This window comes from Lacerta agilis, chromosome 12 (assembly GCF_009819535.1).
Source record: "Lacerta agilis isolate rLacAgi1 chromosome 12, rLacAgi1.pri, whole genome shotgun sequence".
In the NCBI taxonomy this organism is placed as follows: Eukaryota; Metazoa; Chordata; class Lepidosauria; order Squamata; family Lacertidae; genus Lacerta; species Lacerta agilis.
Genome location: NC_046323.1, coordinates 52,979,699 through 53,002,144, shown reverse-complemented (window position 1 = coordinate 53,002,144; position 22,446 = coordinate 52,979,699). Strand labels below are relative to the sequence as shown.

Below are 22,446 nucleotides of genomic sequence, written 5' to 3'. Positions count from 1 at the left end.
ATATTTTTCACTCCATAGGGCGCACCTCGTTTTTAGGAGGAAACAAGCAAAAAAAATATTTTTTCTGGTTTTCCTCCTCTAAAAGTCCTGTTTTTTGGAGGATCAACTAAAAGTTTTGCAGCTTTTTTTGCAAACGGGAAAACCCTGTTTTTTTTGAGGATCAGCTAAAAGTTTTGCAGCTTTTCTTGCAAAGGGGGAAAAGCAAAGAGGAAAAGCCCCGTTTTTATGGGGTTCAACTCACATTTCTGCAGCTTCTAAAGGAAAGGGAGCCTTTTCTACAGTTTCCAGACAGATAATCTAATCAGCCAGTCACATGTCACTGGGGAAACAAACAACCTCCCTCTGCAGCACATTCAACAAAGGAGAGCATGGCAAGAGGGCGGGGCTGAAAGGGAGCCGGGACTCTTATCTCCCGATCTCTTGCTGATCAGCTGCTGGGCAGGGTCCTTTCAATACCCCCTTTTCTCTTTGTAAAATAAAAAGCATGATCCTCTTTTGGCCCCTGGGCAATTCAGCTCCAGGGACCACTATTCGCTCCATAAGACGCACAGATATTTCCCCTTACTTTTTAGGAGGAAAAAAGTGTGTCTTATGGAGCGAAAAATACGGTAATATGGACAAAATATTTGATGAAGAATTAAAGGGACAATTGATGAAAATTAAAACCTCATACAGGAAAAGAAAGGAGAACTTCACTTGCGAATTTACACATAATTATATGTGTTAATGCGAACTGAAGTTAATTATTGTAGCTGTGGTACAATGGATTTTATCAAGAGTGGATTGTATTTGGTTTGAGCAATAGTCTGAAGGCAGAATTAAAAGGAATCAGACCTTGAAGTACAGCACGTTGGAAGCCACACAACATTTATATTGGGCTATGTAATTGATATTTATTTGAATTGGTATTGCTATTTGGTATTAATATAATATGGTGCATATTGCATTTTTGTAATTGAAAATTAATAAAAATCATTTAACAAGAAAAACCTAAGTTCTGATGCAAGGCAAGAACTTAGCACCTATGCTATGAATGCATGTGCGAATGAGACCTACAACTCAGAACTCCCGAAGTTGGGCAGCCGCTGCCATGTTCCTTCCCTTCAGGCGACTCCATTTTCATTTGTACATAACGCTTTGTCAGAGCTGCTCCACAGTCTGCAGAATGAGGGCGGTGCAGTGTAATTCTGGACTGGGCCACTTCAGACTGAGGACTCAGCTACATTAGTCAAAAAAAGAGTATTTCGAATGCTTTATAAACATGCAACACCAGGTGGCACTGGAGAGCAAAGAAAATTTCTATGCGATTTTCCATAGCGTTTTTTTCTTTTTGTTATAACGATTTAATTTCTGACTTTTTTATAGAGGGTTTTTTTTCCTGTGTGTAGATCTACCCTAAAAGTGGGCAAACAACCAGCCACCACGTTAACTCTGCCTCCAAATTCCTGCATGCAGTGGACTTATTATCTGCAGAAGAATTCTCTGTCAGGGAATGTCTGCAGCGATGCATCCCAGAATTCCACCACCTGCCTGTCTGAATGGTGAACACGGACCAAGACACTGGATGACACAAAACTCGCACAGCCCATTGCCTGCCCTGAGCTTAAGGGACAGAGGAGATACAAGAGAGAGGACATTGTGTTTACTTCCACAATATGCACTGGCCAGGTCACCTGGAGGAAAACTCCCTCTCTCTTTTGCCTACATGGTGGAAAAGGGATTCCGAGTTTGGGGCTCCGGGCCTGCCACTGTCCTATGTGCTTCCTCATTGTGATTCCCCTCCAGGAACTGCTGCAGGCAGCTCAGCCCTCACATACCCACCTGCACTTGTGGCAGCAGCGGACGAGGTCGTCCTGCTGGACGCGGTCCGCAAGGAACTGGGGTCGGCAAAGAGGCAGGCGGATTTTGGAGAGGAGCTCCGGCAAGAAGGGCTCTCGGTGCTCGCGGTCGTACCTGACCCAGGCCAGAGCGGCTTCGAAGACCTGTTGGAAGCGGAGCGAGAGGTATCAAAAAGGGCTGCCCAGGATGTTTCCAGGTTATGGTGCCCTGTTTGAGATTCCTTAGGGTAGTGATAAAGCGGGATATCAAATCCAAACTTTTCTCTTCTACATGGAAGCAGGGGAAGACCGGGAAGCTAACCCCCAGGGTTAACTTGCCCCTGGGCTCCCACAACCACTCTAAATTCCTCCACTTACATCAACACCTTATCTAGGCACTTCCTTTGTGGCTACCGCACCCACTCCCCCCCCCGATAATCTACCCCCATAAAAACGTCTGTCCTCACTAGGATAGCCCTCCGACAAGCCCACTCTTGAGACACAAATAATTCTCAGCTGCCTTAGCGTGGAGATCAGCGGTTGAGCCCATGATTTACGGGCAGAAGGCTCACTCAACTTACTCTCCTTCAAGATTTGCAGCGCTAAGGTCAGCCTGCGGTCATCAAAAGCACCATGTCAAAGAGCGACATAAATGAAAGGCAGCGTGGGGTGGCATTTTATCTGACGGTGGTGCGGGGCAACTGATGCCTGGGAGGCCACACAGCAGAGGGAGCCACCAAGCGATATTTGGTTGGCCACCAAGATGACCCAGCCTCTTCTTCCCGCAGAAGAAGGGTCTCTGCACTTGGACCAAGGAAGCTGGCTGGGTGGTCGTCTGAAGTTACCATCAGTGGAAATAAGAAAAACCTTTTCTATTGGAGCTCTCAAGGGAAGGGTGTCACTTTCACTGCTTCCTGCTGTCTCTTAAATACTTTTTGTCGTCGGGAGGCTTTCGGACTGTGCCTGGGTGGTTTTTCTTTCCCCCCTTCCTTGTTACCGCTTTGCAACTATGCTGCTGGTTTCCTTTACGCTTGTGCTGTACTGAAATCTGCCTTTTTTTTTTTTTGAAATATCTCTTTATTGTTTAAAATCATAACAAATAAAACACCAAACATTAACATAGTTACATACATACATTACATCCACACCTTCAAACATCTTACATATACACATTTATTCTCACCTATCTTACAACACTTCATATCATTCAATCTCAAAACTTCCAATTGTCCTTTTTGTATTTCTTGTTTAATTTCTTTAACGTAACGTACAGTTGTAGTTCTCTTTCTTTACTCTTACTGTCTTCTCATACTCTCCATTTAGTTATTAAGTTATATAACTAAATAACTAAATGAAATCTGCCTTTTAACTTAACCTGCTAGCTGTCGTGAGCCCTTCTGGATTTCACGCGGAAAGGTGGAAGGCAAACCTTGCGATGGGGAACCGACCCACCTTGGGACCTCAGAGGCACCTACCTGCTCCTCTAACTTGACGTTGAGCTCATCTCTCGAGACCAGCTCCAGGACGTCTTCCAAGGGCAGCGACAGGAACTCTTCGCACACGGAAACCTCCACAAAGTGCTGGTGGATGAAGCTGTTGGCAGCATCGTAGAGTACGGCACACATCATAGTTTCGGCAAACTGGCGCACGCCCAGGCAGTTTTTTGGGTGAAGCCTTTAAGGATGAATATAGGAGAGTTGAACAGCTAAGAAAGTGTCTGGCCTGCTTTGGGTTTCTTTGTCCCCGTCCCCCGCTTAGCCTATCGGGCAAAAAGTCTACCTATGCAAAAGCCAGTCCCCAACATCCTATCAACCTCTAGAACAGGATTTTCCCAGTTACAGGTAGGTAGCCGTGTTGGTCTGCCATAGTGAAAACAAAATAATAATAAAAAATTCTTCCAGTAGCACCTTAGAGACCAACTAAGTTTGTTCTTGGTATGAGCTTTCGCGTGCATGCACACTTCTACAGATACTGAAGAACAAAAACAAACTTATTTGGTCTCTAAGGTACTATTGGAAGGATTTCCCCAACCATGGGACTCCAGCTGTTTTTGGACGACAACTCCCATCATCCCTAGCTAGCTGTGCTGGCCCCGGGGGTTTGTCCGTGAAGTGAGGTCCAAGTCCAGTCCTGGGTCTAGGGGTCCAAAGGAGGTCAGTCTGGCGGGGAGCGAGGCAGGGACCAGGTCAAGGTCCAAGGCAGGTGCAGGCACGAGGTTGCAGGTCAAGCATACGTTTGCAGCTAAGTTGCTCACGCAACTTGGGCTGGGTCTGGCTGGCTTTTATCTGGCCCTATGCTTAGGGCGGCCCCGATCCTCTGGAGACTCGCCTCTCCTCCGGGCCAGGAGGCGAGACCTCCTCCTGTAAGCACTTAGCTCTCTTCGTCTCTCTGTCCTAAACCTCTGCAGCTCAGGAGAGGCTGGTGGGTTACTGGACCCAGGGGCCACCTCAGCTTCCTCTGATGAGTCTGGGAGTGGAGCACCTGCAGGCAATGGGTCCTCCATCCCATCAGGAGCCAGAGCAGACTCTGCTGATGCCTGCACCTGGGGATCCAGCACAGGTGGGGATCCTTCAGGCTCAGCTGGTTCTGGAGGCGGGGAATCCTGTGCAGGCTGGGATCCCTCAGGTTCAGCATCTGAGTCTGACTCCCAGGCCATCACACTAGCAGAACCAGTGGTCAGGGATGATGGGAATTGTAGTCCAGAAACAGCTGCAGACCCGAGTTTGGGAAACTCTGCTTTAGAGGGGTGAGGAGAGAGAATCCAGGATGCAGCTGTGCAGACAGGGGATAGGATGAGTGGGAACACAGGAAGTTGCCTTATACAGAACACTGGTCCATCTAGCTCAGCACTGTCTGCACTGACAGGCAGCAGTTCTTCACATTTCAGGCAGGGGACATTCTCAGCCCGACCTGGAGAGACCAGGGATTGAACTTGGGGCTGCTTGTGTGGAGCGCAGGTTCTCTGTCCCTGAGCTACTTTCCCTATAGATCCTGCACAACTGGAGCCGGCAGGGAGCAAGCAGCTTCAGCTCTCGCCCCAAATGGAAACCCCAAGATCACACACACACACCCTGCACGAACGAAGGGTTGGCATTCATGCCCAGGGCAGAGAATTAAGTGTTGCGTTTGCTGACGCTGGGAGGCCACGATTATTTGCCAACACTGCAGACCCTCCTTCCAAGTCTGCTCTTACCAGTCACAGCAATAGGCTTTTAGATTTTATATTTTTTAAGACACTCCTGACATGGATATTGGAAGAACAAGTGAAGCACTTATTTCCAATTGCATCAGGGAGAGAGGGAGGGAGAGAGAGAGAGAGAGAGAGAGAGAGAGAGAGAAAGAAATCAAGTAATATGGGTAGCGGTGGTATAGCCCAGCTGGCTGTGGACCCACCCAGTCCTCCGACCCTTTAACTATAGGCATGTCAACGATGCGGCTTAACTCAAACGGTATGAGTGGAAGGGGGGGGCGGAGAGAATGGCTTCTTGGCAGGCCACAGATATTTCAAATTCTCCTTTTCTGATGAACTGACAACAAGTGTGCATGTCTTTTGACCCAGCCCAAGTTACAGGGCAGCATTCCACGGAAGCTTCAGCCAATTCTCCCCAATGAAACTTAACCCAAAAGCTATAAAGCCAGACTGCTCAGCAATTTCCTCTTCTAGGTCGCTTTTACCTTTGCCCTAGAGTCACAAATTGGCCAAGGAAATGGATAGGGCCCAGCGGCGGAGGAAGCCTTTCGGCTGCCCGGGGTGGCAGCGCGGAGGCACCCCCCTGGGGGCGGGGGTGTTGTGACATCACAGCGCCGGACGGACTGCACATGTGCGGAAATGCCGCGCATGGCCAGTCTGTCTGGGGCGGCGTTGCTGCTCCCGCGGCGACCCGCCAAACGAGCGGCGGCTCGTGGGGCTGCCCCATCTGTCCGTAAAGCATGGCCGGGTGCCAGGGCTCGGTTTGGGGAGGGGCCGTCGAGTGTCACCCCCCTCCCCTGGAACCCGGGGTTCCCCTGCCCCATCCGCCCCGCCCTTCCTACGCCACTGATAGGGCCCTCTGCCTTTACTGTGAACTTGAGAAGAATGTAACATCCTCTACAGAGAAAGGGAACGGCAGCAACCTAGAGGGGCATCTATGTGACAACTGCTGCAAGAACGCTCATTGCAAAATATTGGAAAGGAGACCAACTACCATCAAAAGGAGAGTGGCTTAGTAAAATAGCAGAATATCTGGAACTCGCGAAGCTGACGAATATTATTAGAGGTACATCAAAAGATATGGTTAAAAATCAGTGGAAATATTTTAACGATTATTTGAAAAAACAAGAAGTGAATGGAAGATATTGGTTGTGTTTAGAATAACGAGATGCATTAAGGTTAGTAAAGTAAAGATTGGAAGATTTGTATAATTTGAGGAATAGTATAAAAATGACAGATATAATAAGGTATGCAATTAGAAATTTGAAGCGTTGTTAAAGCAGTGGAAGTATTTTTGGAAGCTTAATTATGTATGTTAGCTGGAGATTCTTGTGCCTTTGAGGGCCTTTTCTCCTTATTTTTTTCTTTTTTTCTTTTTTTCTTATTTCTTTCTTTCTTTTTCTTTTCTTTTTTCTTTGGACGAAGATGTATGTAAATTTTAAGATTGTATTTGTATATATTCATGCGTATATGCGATATATATAAGAATATTTTTAAAGAGCAATAAATAAATATAAAAATTTTTTAAAAAAAGAGGGGCAGAGGAAGGCAGCCTCCTCTTTCTGCATCAGGGACCCTGGCTGTTTAACCTGTCCACCAATGCACTCTTTCGGGGCACGGTGCCAAAGATTTCAGGAGCAGTGCTCCTACGGAAGACTGCATTTGGTGGACAAATTAAGGGTTTGGCTTTTGTCTAGCGTCCGCTTTTTGAAATAGTATTCTCCTGATCGTGGCTCGTTCTGATTCTAAGCACAGTCGTCAAGGCTAGTAGCCACCGATAGCCTTATCCTCCGTGAATTTGTCCAATCCTAAAGCCATCCAGGCAACACCGCAAAGGAAGTGTCAGTATTTAAAAATAAGTAAGGGGGAAGAGATCGAATAGGTTGTTAAAGGGATTCGTCCCTGTAACCTTGACCACCAATTTTTTTTTGAGTGAGTAAGCCACACTTGGTGTGATGTATGTGTCTTTAAGTGTGGAATCTCATTGTGTACATCTGAATCCCATTAGCTGGGATACAGGTATTTTAGTTGTAATCTGTTCCCCTCCCATTCATTCATTCAGTTGTTTCCCTCCCTCCTCGGGAGGGATGTCGTCGCTGTGTATGATTCTTTAATAAACAATGGCTGCAGTTTAGTAAGGACTGTTTTGGCAGCGTTGTATCCTCATTGCCGAGGTCCAGGGTTTTCTCAGAGACATCACATGGTGTCAGAAGTGGGATACGAACCCACGCCTCCAAGAAGTTTAATAAATAATAATATAACACAAACGCTCTCTTTATTAATAATAAAGAGAAAATCCAATTTAAAGTGGATTCAGTAAAATATATGGGGCATATATTCATATATATATATATTCAACTTATTAGCATTTCATAGATCTGGTGAAGTACACTGTAGTCCAAGACTGCCATGCCACAATAAATTAGTTCGTCTTTAAGATGCAACAGAGCTCCCACCACCCTGGGATCTTTTGATAAATGGTGGTATATAAATTATTATTATTATTATTCTGCCCAGACACTGGTTGTCCAGCTCTGAGGGCCTTCTGGCGGTTCCCTCCCTGCGAGAAGCCAAGTTACAGGGAACCAGGCAGAGGGCCTTCTCGGTGGTGGCGCCCGCCCCGCGGAACGCCCTCACATCAGATGTCAAAGAGAAAAACAACTACCAGACTTTAAGAAGACATCTGAAGGCAGCCCTGTTTAGGGAAGCTTTTAATGTTTGATGTCTTACTGTGGTTTTAATATCCTGTTGGAAACCGTCCAGAGTGGCTGGGGAGGCCCAGCCAGATGGGTGGGGTATAAGTAATAAATTATTAATTATAATTATTATTATTACTACTACTACTACTACTATAACTACAGTGGTACCTCGGGTTAAGTACGCTTCAGGTTAAGAACTCCACATAAGAACAGAAATTGTGCTCTGGTGGCACAGCGGCAGCAGGATGTCCCATTAGCTAAAGTGGTGCTTCCGGTTAAGTACGCTTCAGGTTAAGAAAGGACCTCCGGAATGAATTAATTACTTAACCCGAGGTACCACTATATTGATTTTGGTTCCAAGGCTGGCCAGCCCCTGAGCTGGGGTCTTTTCTTTAAAAAAGCGGGGAGTTCCAAAATGGCGAACAGAGATTGCCAGGCACCTAAACTGTTTGGACTTGCTCATGAGAAACCATCTTCAAGTAGCCTCCTCGGCTCACCCCAACGGGGCACCTATCCAAGGTGTTGGCACAGGACAATCCTAACAACCTAGAAGAAGGGCTGAGTCTCAAGTAGCTTTAAATGTATCATCATCAAAATCATCATCATCATTATTTAGGGCCTATATATATTTATTTTTAACCTGCCTTTTCTCCCTGATAGGACAGAAATGTGTAACTTTGCATTAAACTGGCTCTGCAGTTCTCTCGTACAAAGTACTCTTAAGTTTCTTAACTCAAGTTAATTGGGAGGGGGGGCTTTGAAATAGGAGACGCCTTTAAATCCTCACTGCCATGCCTTCAACAGACTTCTTAGGGCAGGCATAGGCAAAGTCGGCCCTCCAGATGTTTTGGGACTACAACTCCCATCATCCCTAGCTAACAGGACCAGTGGTCAGGGATGATGGGAATTGTAGTCCCCAAAATATCTGGAGGGCCGAGGTTGCCTATGCCTGTCTTAGGGGGTTGGGAGGGGGGAAGGCCATCCAGGCCCCTTAGGCCACCTCTCCTGGGCCTGGGGGCTGGTACAGTGACAGCATCTGCTGCAGCAACAGATTTTGCCTTCAGGAAATTCAATACCTGCTGCAACAGCAGATTTTGCTTTCAGGAAATGGCAACTGAGGCGGTGGACCACTGCTCTTTTCAAAGAGGGGCCCCCAGAAATGCAAGCTGCCGGTTGGGTTTTCCCTGGTGTGTGTCTGTGCAAGGAAGATTTTGCCTCGCTTCCGTATCAGGAGCTATCTCTACTTTGCACACACTTCCTGCTTTGCCATGCGGTCTGGATTGCAGAGGACGGGCGGAATCTCTGCAATCCGGATGAGCCTACGATTCCGCCTCGGGATAAGAGACACACAAAGCACCCCCTGCGTCCTAGCAGCGAGATTCTCTGGAACCAGCCCCTCACCTCTCTCGGAGGAAAGAACAGCAGGCATCCTTGATGTTTTGCAGCTGCAGGAAGCTTGCGCCCATCAGCAAGGACTGGACATTCTGCTGGTCGATTGCCAAGTGCCCATTGTAGGCAAAGTTGATCAGAGCTTCCAGTGCGCTAAATGGGCCAGAGAAGAATGGGAAAGCATGAGCTGCAGTGAACACACACAAGACTTTATTAGCCACTTCAAAACAATTGTGTGTGTGTGTGTGTGTGTGTGTTTGAAAGAGCGAGGGGCGGTGGGGAGGGGCAGCAATGCTCAAACCCCTGACAAGGTCTGTGTTGATTGATAGGCCCTTGTCAGATTCCAAGGATTCCAGGCCTTCAATAGCAACAAGAACATTGTGCTTCTAGTCCTTGGGACTGCAGAGATAAGCTGGAAAACAGCAACTGTGACGTACTAAGGTTATAACTTCTTTACAACCTCATGTTCCTGTAGCTTAGTTAGATGAACTTTTGCCTAAAAACAAAGGAATGAACTGGCATTTCCAAATGTTTGGGGGAGAAAAACTTACCCCGAAATCAATCATTTTTTTTGTATATGTAACTATCATGAATTATGTAATGATTATAATGATGCATTATACAGTTACCTCATTTTGTGAACGCTGCAGGTTACGTTTTTTCAGGTTGCGCTCGCGCCGAACTCGGAAGTACCGGAATGGGTTACTTCTGGGTTTCGGCGCTCGCGCATGTGCAAAAGCGCTAAGTCGCGCATGCGCCGAATCGTGACCCGCGTGTGCGCATTAGTGGTGCTGTGGGTTGCGAACGTGCTTCCCGCACGGATCATGTTCGCAACCCGAGCATCCACTGTAATGCAGGAAAAACAGAGGTTACAATATTTCTAGATCTTGCACAAGTTTTGTACATTGTATATCACTTTTTATTGTTTGGAATAAATTGAGCTTGTGGTTTGTCTTTGTGACAAGCACATTAATGTTCCCGCATCACTTTGATTGTGTTTTCTGAGCGCTGATTACTTCTTGGTATCTGGAATAAGGATGGCTTCTGCTTCCAGAGATTTTCCAATACCTACAATGCTTTTTTTTTTTTTTTTTTTTGTAAAGTTTCAACATTTCTGACAAGTTCTTGAAGTCATTTTCATCGAGTAGTAAATGGAGATTCCAATTTTTCACTTCGGGGGGTGACCTTTTTTCACAACTGAGAAGGATCAGTTCCCTTTTTTCCTGTGTTTCTAAGGTGCTGCACCCCCGAAAGGGAACCCCCCCCCCCGGCCTCAGCATTACCTTGGATCCATGCCCTGCATGACAATTTCATCTTGCTTGCACTCCATCATGTCGTTTGTAAACATGGCGTGGAAGTAAGGGATGGAGGCCGCCAAGACAATCCGGTGGGCGCTGAATTTGTGGTCCCCGACCTGAGCAGGAAAAGGGAAGGGAAGAGACATCAGCTATTTGGTTCCAAGGGGAAATGTGCCATTTCACAACGGGATGCTAGTCCACGTTCGGTGTAAGCTCTGAGTAAATGCTTGGCATCTCTGGCAGTGATGTTCAAAAGGAGCTTGGGTAGCAAGTTGCCCGAGACCCTGAAGAGCCAATTCGTTGCCCAATACAGGGCTAGCCAGGCCAATGGGAAAAGTCGGTATCTTCCTTATACTTAATTTGATAGGCTGCCAGCACAAGGGCGGGTCTAAAATGAGAATGCTTACTCAAAGGGTACTGCAATAGTAAAAGTTTTCTGGCAGATACTGAATGAGCCTTGTAATACAAAGCGCATGTTAGATAAAGTTAAATTAAGTTAATGAAAAACAACATTGTGTAACTGTGTAAATATTTGAAAATTAGTACAATGGGTATAGTCGGAAGTTTCTTTTCTTTGCGGACTGAAATATGAGATACTATGTTTTTTACTCTATTCATACCTTTATTCTTCTTTCTTTTCTTTTTCATTTTTCTCCCCCCCCCTCTTTTTCTTTGCTTTCTTTTTGTTCTTTTGTATGTATACTCTCAATAATTTCTATGTTTGTTTGCTGGTATTGCACGTATTTTAAGACTCTGCTTGTTCAATAAAAAAATTAAAAACAAACAAACAAACAATACGAGAAAGCTTATGCTTACAGCAGCAGCAGAAGAAGAGTTTGGATTTGATATCCCGCTTTGATATCTCAAAGCGGCTCACATTCTCCTTTCCCTTCCTCCCCCACAACAAACACTCTGTGGGGTGAGTGGGCCTGAGAGACTTCAAAGAAGTGTGACTAGCCCAAGGTCACCCAGCAGCTGCATGTGGAGGAGCAGGGAATCGAACCTGGTTCACCAGATTACAAATCCACTGCTCTTAACCACTACACCACACTGGCTTTTAGCCAGGCCTCTTTTGGCCTTTCTTCCTTCAAGATCACCCACCCTCCCTCCCTCAAATTAATAATTTCTTCCCTCCGTATAATTTCGCCTTAGGTCAGTGGTCATCAAGTTAACGACACTTTCCTTACAGGCTAACAGTTTGCGTTCCAGGTCAGCGGGCGCTGCTGCGGTCGTAGGATGGTTGCCGTATTCGGAACCGGGAAGGAATTTCCCCCGCATTGCCAGGTTTTGCCTTCCCCGTAGCACTTCGTCACAACTTTGGCGGTTTTAGGTGTTGGCAAGGCAGCCTTTAGACTATCATCAGGTTTTTTTTGGGGGGGGGGGTTTGCTTTCATGCTCCCTTCCCATGCGGCGGCGCTTGCAGAGAACGTTAAAGGGGAAACCGGGAGTCCCTGGCCCTAGAGCGGCGGCACGTAGGTCAAACACCTGGACCGAGGTTAGTGGGAAGGCATGCTGTGTAAGTTTGCGCTCTACAGTCCCCTCTCACTGTACCTCTTCAACCTGCATATCCTCAGCCACACAGGCTGAGAGGGTTGCCTGCCAAGGCCTATTTCAAGTTTCCCACTTCTGATGCTCAATAAAGTTGTGGCCAATTTGAACCCATACTCTGGTCTCGCGTCTCGTTCTTTGGGGGAAGGGGTAGGCACCACAGACAGGGTTTCGCACGTTTGTCCGCAAGAACCTATTCAATATTTTTTACAATTAGAATTACTCGGCGCAATCTACTTAATTAGATTCTTCTGAAAACCCCACAAGCGGCCCTACTCCTCTCAGGGTGAAACACAGATAAGGCAGCTAGGAGAGATAACAGCAGACACACCCTCGGTTTCCTGTTCCCCACGGACACGCAATCTACTTGCATCTGACATGTTGGCATATCGTAGCTCTAAATACATCAAAGGTCATTTACGGAAACTGAGAAAATCCCGCGGAAGGAGGGTGGGCAGATAAAACGAGATCTTATGGTGCCACAGCGCCTAACCCACACATTAGATCACATTGCAGGTAGCCGTTCGTGTGTTTCCCTTGAGCCACTGCAAAAAACTTTCCCTAAAGGCATAGGCCGAAAGACTCCCGGCGACAAAAAAAACACCAGCAAAGTGTGCTTATGAAAACCAAAAGGATGCAAATTAGAATCTTTGCCCGGAAATGAAGTTAGGCGCACGTGATGCTGATCACTTACTAGCCTAGATTCCCATGTCTGGTTCTGAACAGAGCCAGGGTAACATTCTGCTTGTGGTTTTCGAGGGCCACATTTGAACATGGCTAGAACACGGCCTTCAAAATCCAAAAAGGTTCTCTGTGGGAGACACCATAACCGGCACTTGAGCCTCGAGGTCAGGAGCAAGATCTCCCAGCGGGATCCCTGTGTACCTAAGGGCAAGTTGGGCACTCTGCTACGTCTCCGTCTTTCATTAGAGCGCCCACTGAAACAGAGCAACAGATGGGGAACATCCCCATGGGTCCTGGATACCAAGGATGAATGTGGCTGGAGAGAGTCGTGGGAAGATCTTGTGCCAGGAGCAGGACGAGACAGAACTCCCAAATGCTTTCTGCGACTTCCTCTTTCTCCCCCCTGGGTTTTCTCTCCTTCTCTCCCTACTAAAAATGCCCCACTGTGCAATTAAGCTTAGAAGGGATCTTAGCACATGGAGAGGATTTATCCAACTCCACCCTTTCCAGTTGCCCCCAGCAATTCAGCTCCCATTTAGGTGAAGAGGAGCCGTTTTGGTACACGTAATTGTCACATAGGGCTGGGAAATGATATACAGTGGACACTCGTCTGAGCATGTGCAGGTTGCGATTCAGTGCTTCTGCACATGGGCGCGTGCCGTAACCCGTTCTGGTACTTCTGGGTTTGGCGCATTTGTATCCCCCAGTGAACGCAACCCGCAGCGAGCGCAACCCAAGGTATGACTGTATAATGAAATGGGGGAAAAAATGTTTAAAATAACCTTTGTTTAAAAAAACAAAACAGAAGCTTTTTTATTAGGAATTACAGGTACGGAGATACCAAAAGACCAGAGGAAACTGTTCATGTATGCTACAACGGCCGATCGGATGCTGCTAGCCCAGAGATGGAAGGAAGAGAAACCCCGACTAAAGAAGAATGGCAAGTCAAGTTGACGGAGTATGTCGAAATGGCGAAATTAACTGGGAAGCTCAGGAATCAAGACGACCAGAAATTTTAAAAAGAATGGGAAATGTTTATAATGTATATACAAAATCATTGCAAACACGTCAAAACATTAGCAGGATTTTAAACACACTTGTAATCCAATAGATAATATAGATAATTTAGGAAGATGGGGAAAATGGAGAAGTATTGATATGCAGTTGGAAATAGAAAAAAGGGAACCCAGGGATGGGAAGCCAGAAGATTCAGAGTAATCTCGCTATGAGGATTTTGTATGGTTATCTGATGTATGTTTATGTTCTTCCATTTCTTTTTCTTTATTTTTGAAAATCGAATAAAAAATGTAGGTAGGTAAAGGTACCCCTGACCATAAGCTCCAGTGGCGAACGACTCTAGGGTTGTGGTGCTCATCTTGCTTTACTGGCCGAGGGAGCCAGCGTTTCTCCGCAGACAGTTTTTTCGGGTCATGTGGCCAGCATGACAAAGCCGCTTCTGGTGAAACCAGAGCAGCGCGCGGAAACACCGTTTACCTTCCCGCCGGAGCGGTACCTATTTATCTACTTGCACTTCGTAATTTCGAACTGCTAGGTTGGCAGGAGCAGGGACCGAACAATCGAAACTCACTCCATTGCGGGGATTCGAACCGCCGACCTTCCGATCAGCAAGCCCTAGGCTCAGTGGTTTAGACCACAGCGGCACCAGCATCCCTTCCCCAGCTGTTAGAGAATGAGAAATCTTCAGTTGTGAAGAGATAGCAGAAAGCAACAGTTGAATACGAATGCATTCAAGGAGAGCAAGGAATTGCGGGGATCAGTATATGCATATAGCAGATACACCCGAGCTTCAGGAATTTAATGCAATGCAAGGCCAGCGAGACTGCAAGAAGTTCTGCTGTAAGCACAAGTGATTCAGCTGAGAGCTTTTTGCCACCGTTTGATACCTATGGGTGAACGCCTCTTTCATGTGGCTGTAGGACTCAGCATCCTCAGAAGGTGTTGCACCCCAATTGCGGTGGGATGAAGGATGGTGTAAGCAGGGAAAGCTTGAGTCATGAGCGCTACTCTAGCCCGAACATTTCCTATGTCAGCTCTGAGTGGGAAGTGCCAAGGCTTGGATTTGCACCTTTCTCTCTCAGTCAAAACAACATTCTCTCGGGTTTGCTCTGAGCAAAATCTTTGGCACCTGTGCCCACATTCCTAGGCGCAAAGGATGCCAAGTTGTGTTGATGTATAAACACAAGCAGTGGGGTGAGCAATGGGGAAAGAGATCTGGCCAGGACGGTTCAGTTCCAGTCGAAGCTTCTCTGATCAGGTGAGCTCAGAATCCACTTCTCCTTCCTGGTTTTATCAAACACGCATTCCAAGATGATGGCAGGGAGAATAAGGTTTGGCAAGGTGCCCAAGCTACCCGTAGCAGATTGTAGAGTGAGCCCCCAGGAAAAGTTATTTGTTTTTAACACGTTGAGAGCTACTGCCACCGCAGGGCTGAAGAGAGCAAACTTCAGATTGACTGGCACCAGGAAATAACCTATCGCAGGATCTCAAACCTACTGTTGACATACGAGGATTTCATTAACATTCCATCTAGAAACATTTGTGCCAACGTGCTATTTTCAGCATCTGTGATGAAAAGCTTGCTTGTGAGTGCCATCTGGGTTGTAAAGCTCCTTGCTGCTGCCTGCAGAATATGGGCAGAGATGAGCGGGGCAAATATCGCCTCGGAAGAAGTTCAGTGGCAGGATATCAGCTTGGCTCACAGAAGAACCCTGGGTTGAATTCATGCCACCTCCAGATACCAGATATGGCTGGGAGAGATCCCTGCCTGAAAGCCTGCAGACAGAGCCACTCTGGGGAGGGGAGAGTCAGTGTTGACGACATTGAGATGAACCAACGCTTTGACTCCATATACAGACAGTAGTCACGAAATTAGAAGACGCCTGCTTCTTGGGAGAAAAGCAATGACAAACCTAGACAGCATCTTAAAAAGCAAAGACATCACCTTGCCGACAAAGGTCCGTATAGTTAAAGCTATGGTTTTCCCAGTAGTGATGTATGGAGGTGAGAGCTGGACCATCAAGAAGGCTGATTGCCGAAGAATGGATGCTTTTGAATTATGGTGCTGGAGGAGACTCTTGAGAGTCCCATGGACTGCAAAAAGATCAAACTTATCCATTCTGAAGGAAATCAGCCCTGAGTGCTCAGTGGAAGGACAGATCCTGAAGTTGAGGCTCCAGTACTTTGGCCACCTCATGAGAAGAGAAGACTCCCTGGAAAAGACCCTGATGTTGGGAAAGAGGGAGGGCACAAGGAGAAGGGGACGACAGAGGATGAGATGGTTGGACAATGTTCTCGAAGCTACTAACATGAGTTTGGCCAAACTGCGGGAGGCAGTGAAGGATAGGCGTGCCTGGCGTGCTCTGGTCCATGGGGTCACGAAGAGTCGGACATGACTGAACGACTGAACAACAACAACAGCAGCAGCATCTGCCCAAAACTACACATCAGCAACAAGACAATACCTAACGTAGATACAAATACAGGGACAAACCTCTGAAACAAGCCCAGGTGCCAATTTCTTCCCCATCTCTACTCAGACTACACTATTGCAGGACCTAAAAATATCAGCCACAATTTCACAGGCTCATTCGCCTGCTCCGTCTTCCAATGAGATATATGCTGTCATTTGCCAGCAATGCTCTTCTGCAGTCTTCACATTATTATTATTATTATTATTATTATTATTATTATTATTATTATTATGAAGAATTTGTATGCCACCCTATACCCGAAGATCTCATAGTTCACAACATAAAATTACAATATAAAAACATCACAAAATGCATAATAAAAATAAGAACAAAAACAAACTGATGATCCCCTCGCCCTCAACACATTTAAAAGGGCCCCAGATGCCAATTAGCAAAAGGCCTGGTTAAAGAGGAACGTCTTTGCCTGGTGCCTAAAGGTGTATAAGGAAGGTGCCAGGCGAACCTCCCTGGGAAGAGAATTCCACAGACGGGGAGCCACTGCAGAGAAGGCCCCGTTCTTGTGTTGCCACCCTCTGGACCTCTTTTGAAGTAGGCACACAAAGAAGATCCTTAGATGATGATCTCAGGGTCTGGGTCGGTTCATATAGTGAGCGAGGCAGTCCAGGAGGTATTGCGTTCCTGAGTCGTTTAAGGCTTTATAGGTCAAAAGCAGCACTTTGAATTGGGCCCGGAAACTAATGGGCAGTCAAGTACAGTCGGGTCAGGATTGGTGTAATATGCACCAACTGTCTTGCCAGGGGCGTAGCAAGGGGGGGCAGAGGGCCCCAGGCAGCGACCCTGCTGAGGGTGACACTTTGGCCATTGGCCCCCCCCCCTGGACTTAAAAAAATTTGTAAAGGCTATTTTCAGCTCCGCCCCAGCAGCGCCGAAAATAGTCCCCCCCCTTCCAGCGGCGGAGCTCGGCATGGAGGCAAGGGGTGGGCCAGCGAGGTGGGGTGCCACCCCCTCCTCGCTGGCCTGACCCTTGCCTCTGCCGAGCTCCGCTGCTGGCTGGCTTGTGGAGCCAGGGCATGGAGAGGGGCGGGCCACCCCTCCTCGCTGGCCCGTCCCTCTCCCTGCCCCGACTTGTGCTCCGCCAAGGGAGCCCGGGTGGCGGATTCGGGAGTCTTTGCAGCCCGCAGAGACTCCTGAGTCTGCCGCCCGGCCCCCCTTCTTGCAGAGGCTGCTCGCGCAGGCACGAGCAGCCGTGGCACGAAGGGGTGCTGTCGGCACCCCCGGGGGCGGGGCGCCGCGTGTGTCATGACGCACGCACGCACCGCGATGCCCCGCCCCCAGGGGTGCCTCTTGGCTTCCCGCCCTGGGCAGCAAAGGGGCTCAGAACGCCCCTGCGTCTTGCCCCAGTGAGCAACCTGGTTGCCAAATTCTGCACTAGTTGAAATTTCCGAACCATCTTCAGAGGCAGCCCTACGTGTGTCATAGGACACAGAGGCACAAATCTGACATCTGAAATAGCAATATCCAGAGACAGCCACAAATAATGTCCAGCTAGTAAACTAAGCCGACGCTTATGGACCCCTGTATGTAGTAGGTACGCAGAAGAAGCCCGTGTTTCACCTTTGAGAGATTTAGTAGGTTATTCCGCTTGCGATGTCGTTTCATGGCGATGAGACAGTTTGCAAGGAATGTGCAAACGCAGCCACCTGCCTGCTCAGACCCACTTTCGGAAACAAGATGTACAAAGCTTTCCCTTTATAGCACTCAGTGCCTGTTTAATGAGAGGCTGCTTCTCCCCTGCACACACCCACACCTGAATATTAATAACCCCCAATAAAGCCTTCCGCAGAACGCTGCAGGTGCCACAAATATGTCAGGCTGCCTGGCTGAAAGCATGGCCCCTGGCAGAAGGCAATCTCAGTTTTGTAAGGCCTCTTAAGTGCTTTTGTTAAGCAGGCCCTCTGGGACTCTTGACTTGAGTTACGGACACATGGCCAGGGCTCCAAGGGTTCTCAGAAGCAAGCTATAAGGCACTGGAATTTGGTAGAGCTTTGACAAGCATCAAACAGGAGTCAGGAAAATGTTATAAACAGAGCCTCCAGGATGTCATCTAGAGGAGGGTGAAAGGTTGTTTTCTGCTGCTCCAGAGAAGCGGACACGGGGCAATGGATTCAAACTACAAGAAAGAAGATTCCACCTAAACATTAGGAAGAACTTCCTGGCAGTAAGAGCTGTCCGACAGTGGGATTTGCTGCCAAGGAGTGTGGTGGAGTCTCCTTCTTTGGAGGTCTTTAAGCAGAGGCTTGACAGCCATCTGTCAGGAATGCTTTGATGGTGTTTCCTGCTTGGCAGGGGGTTGGACTGGATGGCCCTGGTGGTCTCTTCCAACTCTAGGATTCTATGATTCTATTATGTAGGGTTTGGGTTTTTTTTTTTAAGCATCTCTTCAGTTGCTGCAAGTTTTAACAGCATATCCTTGATTCAAGCTTTGTGGAATATCGTTTAAAATAGAAAATAGTCTCTTTGGGTTTTGGCCCCCCCCATTTTAACTGACCTTTTTCTCCATGATATTTGGGGAGGGGGGATGCACACAGCTGTCCTTGCCCCCTCTACCTTAATTTAAAGTCACCCTGTGAAGCCCATTAGACAAAGAGAAAGAGAGAGAGGGAAACTGGTTCAAGATCAACCAACAATGTATCCTGGCAGAATGCATATAAGAACTTCAGATTCCCAAAGTGCACTGCCTAATTTATAGGAGAATGATCTCATCTAAAGTCTCCTATACTGCTTGGAGGAAGGGCAAAACCAAATGTGATTAACGCATTCATTTTTTTTTACTTCATAACGAGCCTCTGAGGTAAGGACTTCAATCCTGGGCTGGAGAGGTAGCCCAAATTCCTGGATGCTTATTTCAATTTCCTCGGAGTAGGAATATTTTTGGCACCAGCTATGTACAAGGCCGTGTTAAAATTTTCAGCTTGCAGATTCAGTAAATTGATCTCCCGGGGTAACAAATAGATCGACAAGGGGGGGGGGTGCTTTTAGAGTGACTCAGCCACATCACCTTGCTGATTTAAGTTTTGGTTCGTTCACACGTTACGTTCTCTGTGAAAGCGAGGGCTCCATCCAGAGATGTTGTGCTGCTACCCAGATCATCATTTATAAAGAGATCTGTGGCAGGGCACATGTTTCTTCCTACTTCAATCTCTGGCATCTCCATATAAAATCATCTTAGGTAGGAGATGGTGGCCAAGACCCCTCTCTCTGACAGAGGCTCTCGAGAACTGCTGCCAGTCAGAGCAGGCAGTGTCAGGCGAGGTGAGCCAAAAGCACAATCTGGTTTGAGGAAGCTTCTTATATTCCTATCACGCTAGGTTTGGAGCTACCATCCTGAAACATGAACATCTTATAGCAACACAGCAAGGGAAGGGGAACCTTTGTTGTTGTTTAGTCGTTTCCGACTCATAGTGACCCCATGGGCCACAGCAAACCAGGCACTCCTGTCTTCCACTGCCTCCCGCAGTTTGGTCAGACTCATGTTGGTAGCTTCGAGAACACTGTCCAACCATCTCGTCCTCTGCCGTCCCCTTCTCCTTGTGCCCTCCATCTTTCCCAACATCAGGGTCTTTTCCAGGGAGTCTTCTCTTCTCAAGAGGTGGCCTCAGCTTCAGGATCTGTCCTTCCAGTGAGCACTCACGGCTGATTTCCTTCAGAATGAATAGGTTTGATCTTCTTGCAGTCCATGGGACTCTCGAGTCTCCTCCAGCACCATAATTCAAAAGCGTCCATTCTTCGGCAATCAGCCTTCTTTATGGTCCAGCTCTCACTTCCATACAACACTACTGGGAAAACCAGAGCTTTAAATATACGGACCTTTGTCGGCAAGGTGATGTCTCTGCTTTTTAAGATGCTGTCTAGGTTTGTCATTGCTTTTCTCCCAAGAAACAGGCATCTATTAATTTCGTGACAGCTGTCACCATCTGCAGTGATCATGGAGCCTAAGAAAGTAAAATCTCTCACTGCCTCCATTTCTTCCCCTTCTATTTGCCAGGAGGTGATGGGACCAGTGGCCATGATCTTAGGTTTTTTTGATGTTGAGCTTCAGACCATATTTTGCGCTCTCTTCTTTCACCCTCATTAAAAGGGGAACCTAGATAGTGCAAAAAGGGAGTTCTTCTCCTCTGGGTAGTTTTTTGCCCTCTCAACTGACACCCCAAAATCTGATACATCCTACAAGATCACAGGATATCATGCACATATATTTTACATGGCAAATGTATGCTTCTCCTTACCCAGGGAATTCCATCCCCTTGTTGAAGTGGATAGACATCGCTACCATTACACTCCTAAAATGATGAGCATTCAAGTACCTGCGTTTAAAATGCATGATTTAGAGACACTAAGGAAGTTTCGCTCCAAAGCCTAGTTTAGTTTCAGAAACAACTCTAGGTGGTCTTCCCAATCTCCCACAAAAAGGAAACGAAAAAATAGGTTATTTCCTACTGCAAGCTTTTCAAGACAGTCACACCACACATTACAGAATATTCAACAGAAGAGAAAACAAGAATTTTTGGTAGTGTATTCGTTTTCACCAAACCCACTTTCCCTATCTATAGATTTCATTCAACCCCAAAGTAGGTTTCTGTTCCAGTTGCAGTTTCACAAGCATGAGTTTAGTTAAAGGAGAAATTCCCCCTTTTATATTCTACTTAGCTGAAGCCACCAGAGTCTTTCTCCTTCCCACAGCCTCCACCATGGCACCTTTCAAACTTGTTCTGTGAGTCGTCTCCACCCTGAACCTCTCTGGAGCTGGGGGATTTTTTTTGGGGGGGGGGGAACTGTGGATCAGGATTGGTTGGGTATAATATTTTTGAGCAGGTGCTGCTCTGTGACACCTCCCACCTTGAGAACTCCAGCATATATGTGAAAAATTTGATACCCTGTACATCTGGTTGATTACATGACCAATTGTTTTAAAATTATGGATTTGTAATTCCGTAATGCTATTACTGTATATCCTCTGAAGAAGGAACGGGGGCGTGGAGAGGAGAAGCAGAAGGCCAGATCACAATAATTCAACACCTCCAAATAGAAACATAACAGCTGTATTGATTCATAAATATGGGAACGTTTAGGAGTCGTCACAAGTTGAAATCTAATTATGTCAGAGAATGGAAATCCAATTTTGACAAACAAAAGGGAAGGTCTTAGAGAGAAAAACCAGTCCCGGTTGTTGCTGCGCTAAAATGAAAGGCAAGTGATCTCAGGTTATAAAAATAAGTAATACTTGCAGTGGATGACAGCTGACATTCAACAATTTGAACCCCAATTGGTTCTGGTGATAAGACACATGTATACATAATTTTCCTTATACTGCGAGCTGGGACTCTACGGACACCCAGATGTTGGATTTCATAGAATCATAGAGTTGAAAGAGACCCCAAGGGCCATCCAGTCCAACCCCCTGCCAAGCAGGAAACACCATCAAAGCATTCCTGACAGAAGGCTGTCAAGCCTCCGCTTAAAGACCTCCAAAGAAGGAGACTCCACCACACTCCTTGGCAGCAAATCCCACTGCCGAACAGCTCTTACTGTCAGGAAGTTCTTCCTCATGTTTAGGTGGAATCTTCTTTCTTGTAGTTTGAATCCATTGCCCCGTGTCCGCTTCTCTGGAGCAGCAGAAAACAACCTTTCTCCCTCCTCTATATGACATCCTTTCAACGCTTGCCAGTTCTAACCAGAACCTATGGTCTGGGATGATGGGAGTTGTAGTCCAACAACACTTGCCCTCTCTGGCGCCTTGTTTACTGTGGGGAAAATGTTGTGACTAATCACTATGAAGCCGGCCCAAGCAGCACAACCTCTCTCCAATATAGACTGCCATTTGTGACTCACTCAGCATCACAGTCTAAGGAGAGCCCAAAACTGCATTAAGCAGCAGCCCTCGGGCAGAAGGGTCAATGAAGACAGGAAGGAGAAGACACAGCACAGCACTGCTAGCTGGTCTTATTCACAACAGCTGCTTGTATCCATCACCAAGAACACAGAATCCTGCTTCCTCCTCCCACCCACAATTAAAGTGCAATTCTGCCTACACAGCTCAATGTATTGTTCGTGAAATGCCCATTCGAGCAAGTTGCTTAGAACAATGGTTCCCAAACTCCCCGCCTCCAGACCACTTGAAAACGGCTGAGGGTCTTAGCAAACCACTTAATACTGTAATGGATTTTGTGCCCAGTACAGCAATTGTAATGCTCTGTGCTAGATGCTCTATGATTTTGAATTGTATTTTTATAGCATACTCCATTTTTATGATTTTATTGTACTCCATAGATTCTAAAATGCAATGCAATAAAATGCAATGTAAGAAGCAAT

At 46.8% G+C, this 22,446-nt stretch overlaps 1 protein-coding gene across 2 annotated transcripts in view; it reads right to left on the bottom strand.

Annotated features, from left to right (window-relative positions):
• KLHL18 (kelch like family member 18) overlaps positions 1-22,446 on the bottom strand; it is a 38,853-nt gene that overhangs the window by 12,032 nt on the left and 4,375 nt on the right. For both annotated transcript variants that reach the window (XM_033166318.1, XM_033166319.1), the window contains exons 2-5: positions 10,379-10,509; positions 9,108-9,248; positions 3,293-3,491; positions 1,822-1,982 (exon numbers count right to left, since the gene is read on the bottom strand). In XM_033166318.1, coding sequence (XP_033022209.1) covers positions 1,822-1,982; positions 3,293-3,491; positions 9,108-9,248; positions 10,379-10,509 — 632 coding nt within the window. The remainder of the gene's footprint in view (positions 1-1,821; positions 1,983-3,292; positions 3,492-9,107; positions 9,249-10,378; positions 10,510-22,446) is intronic.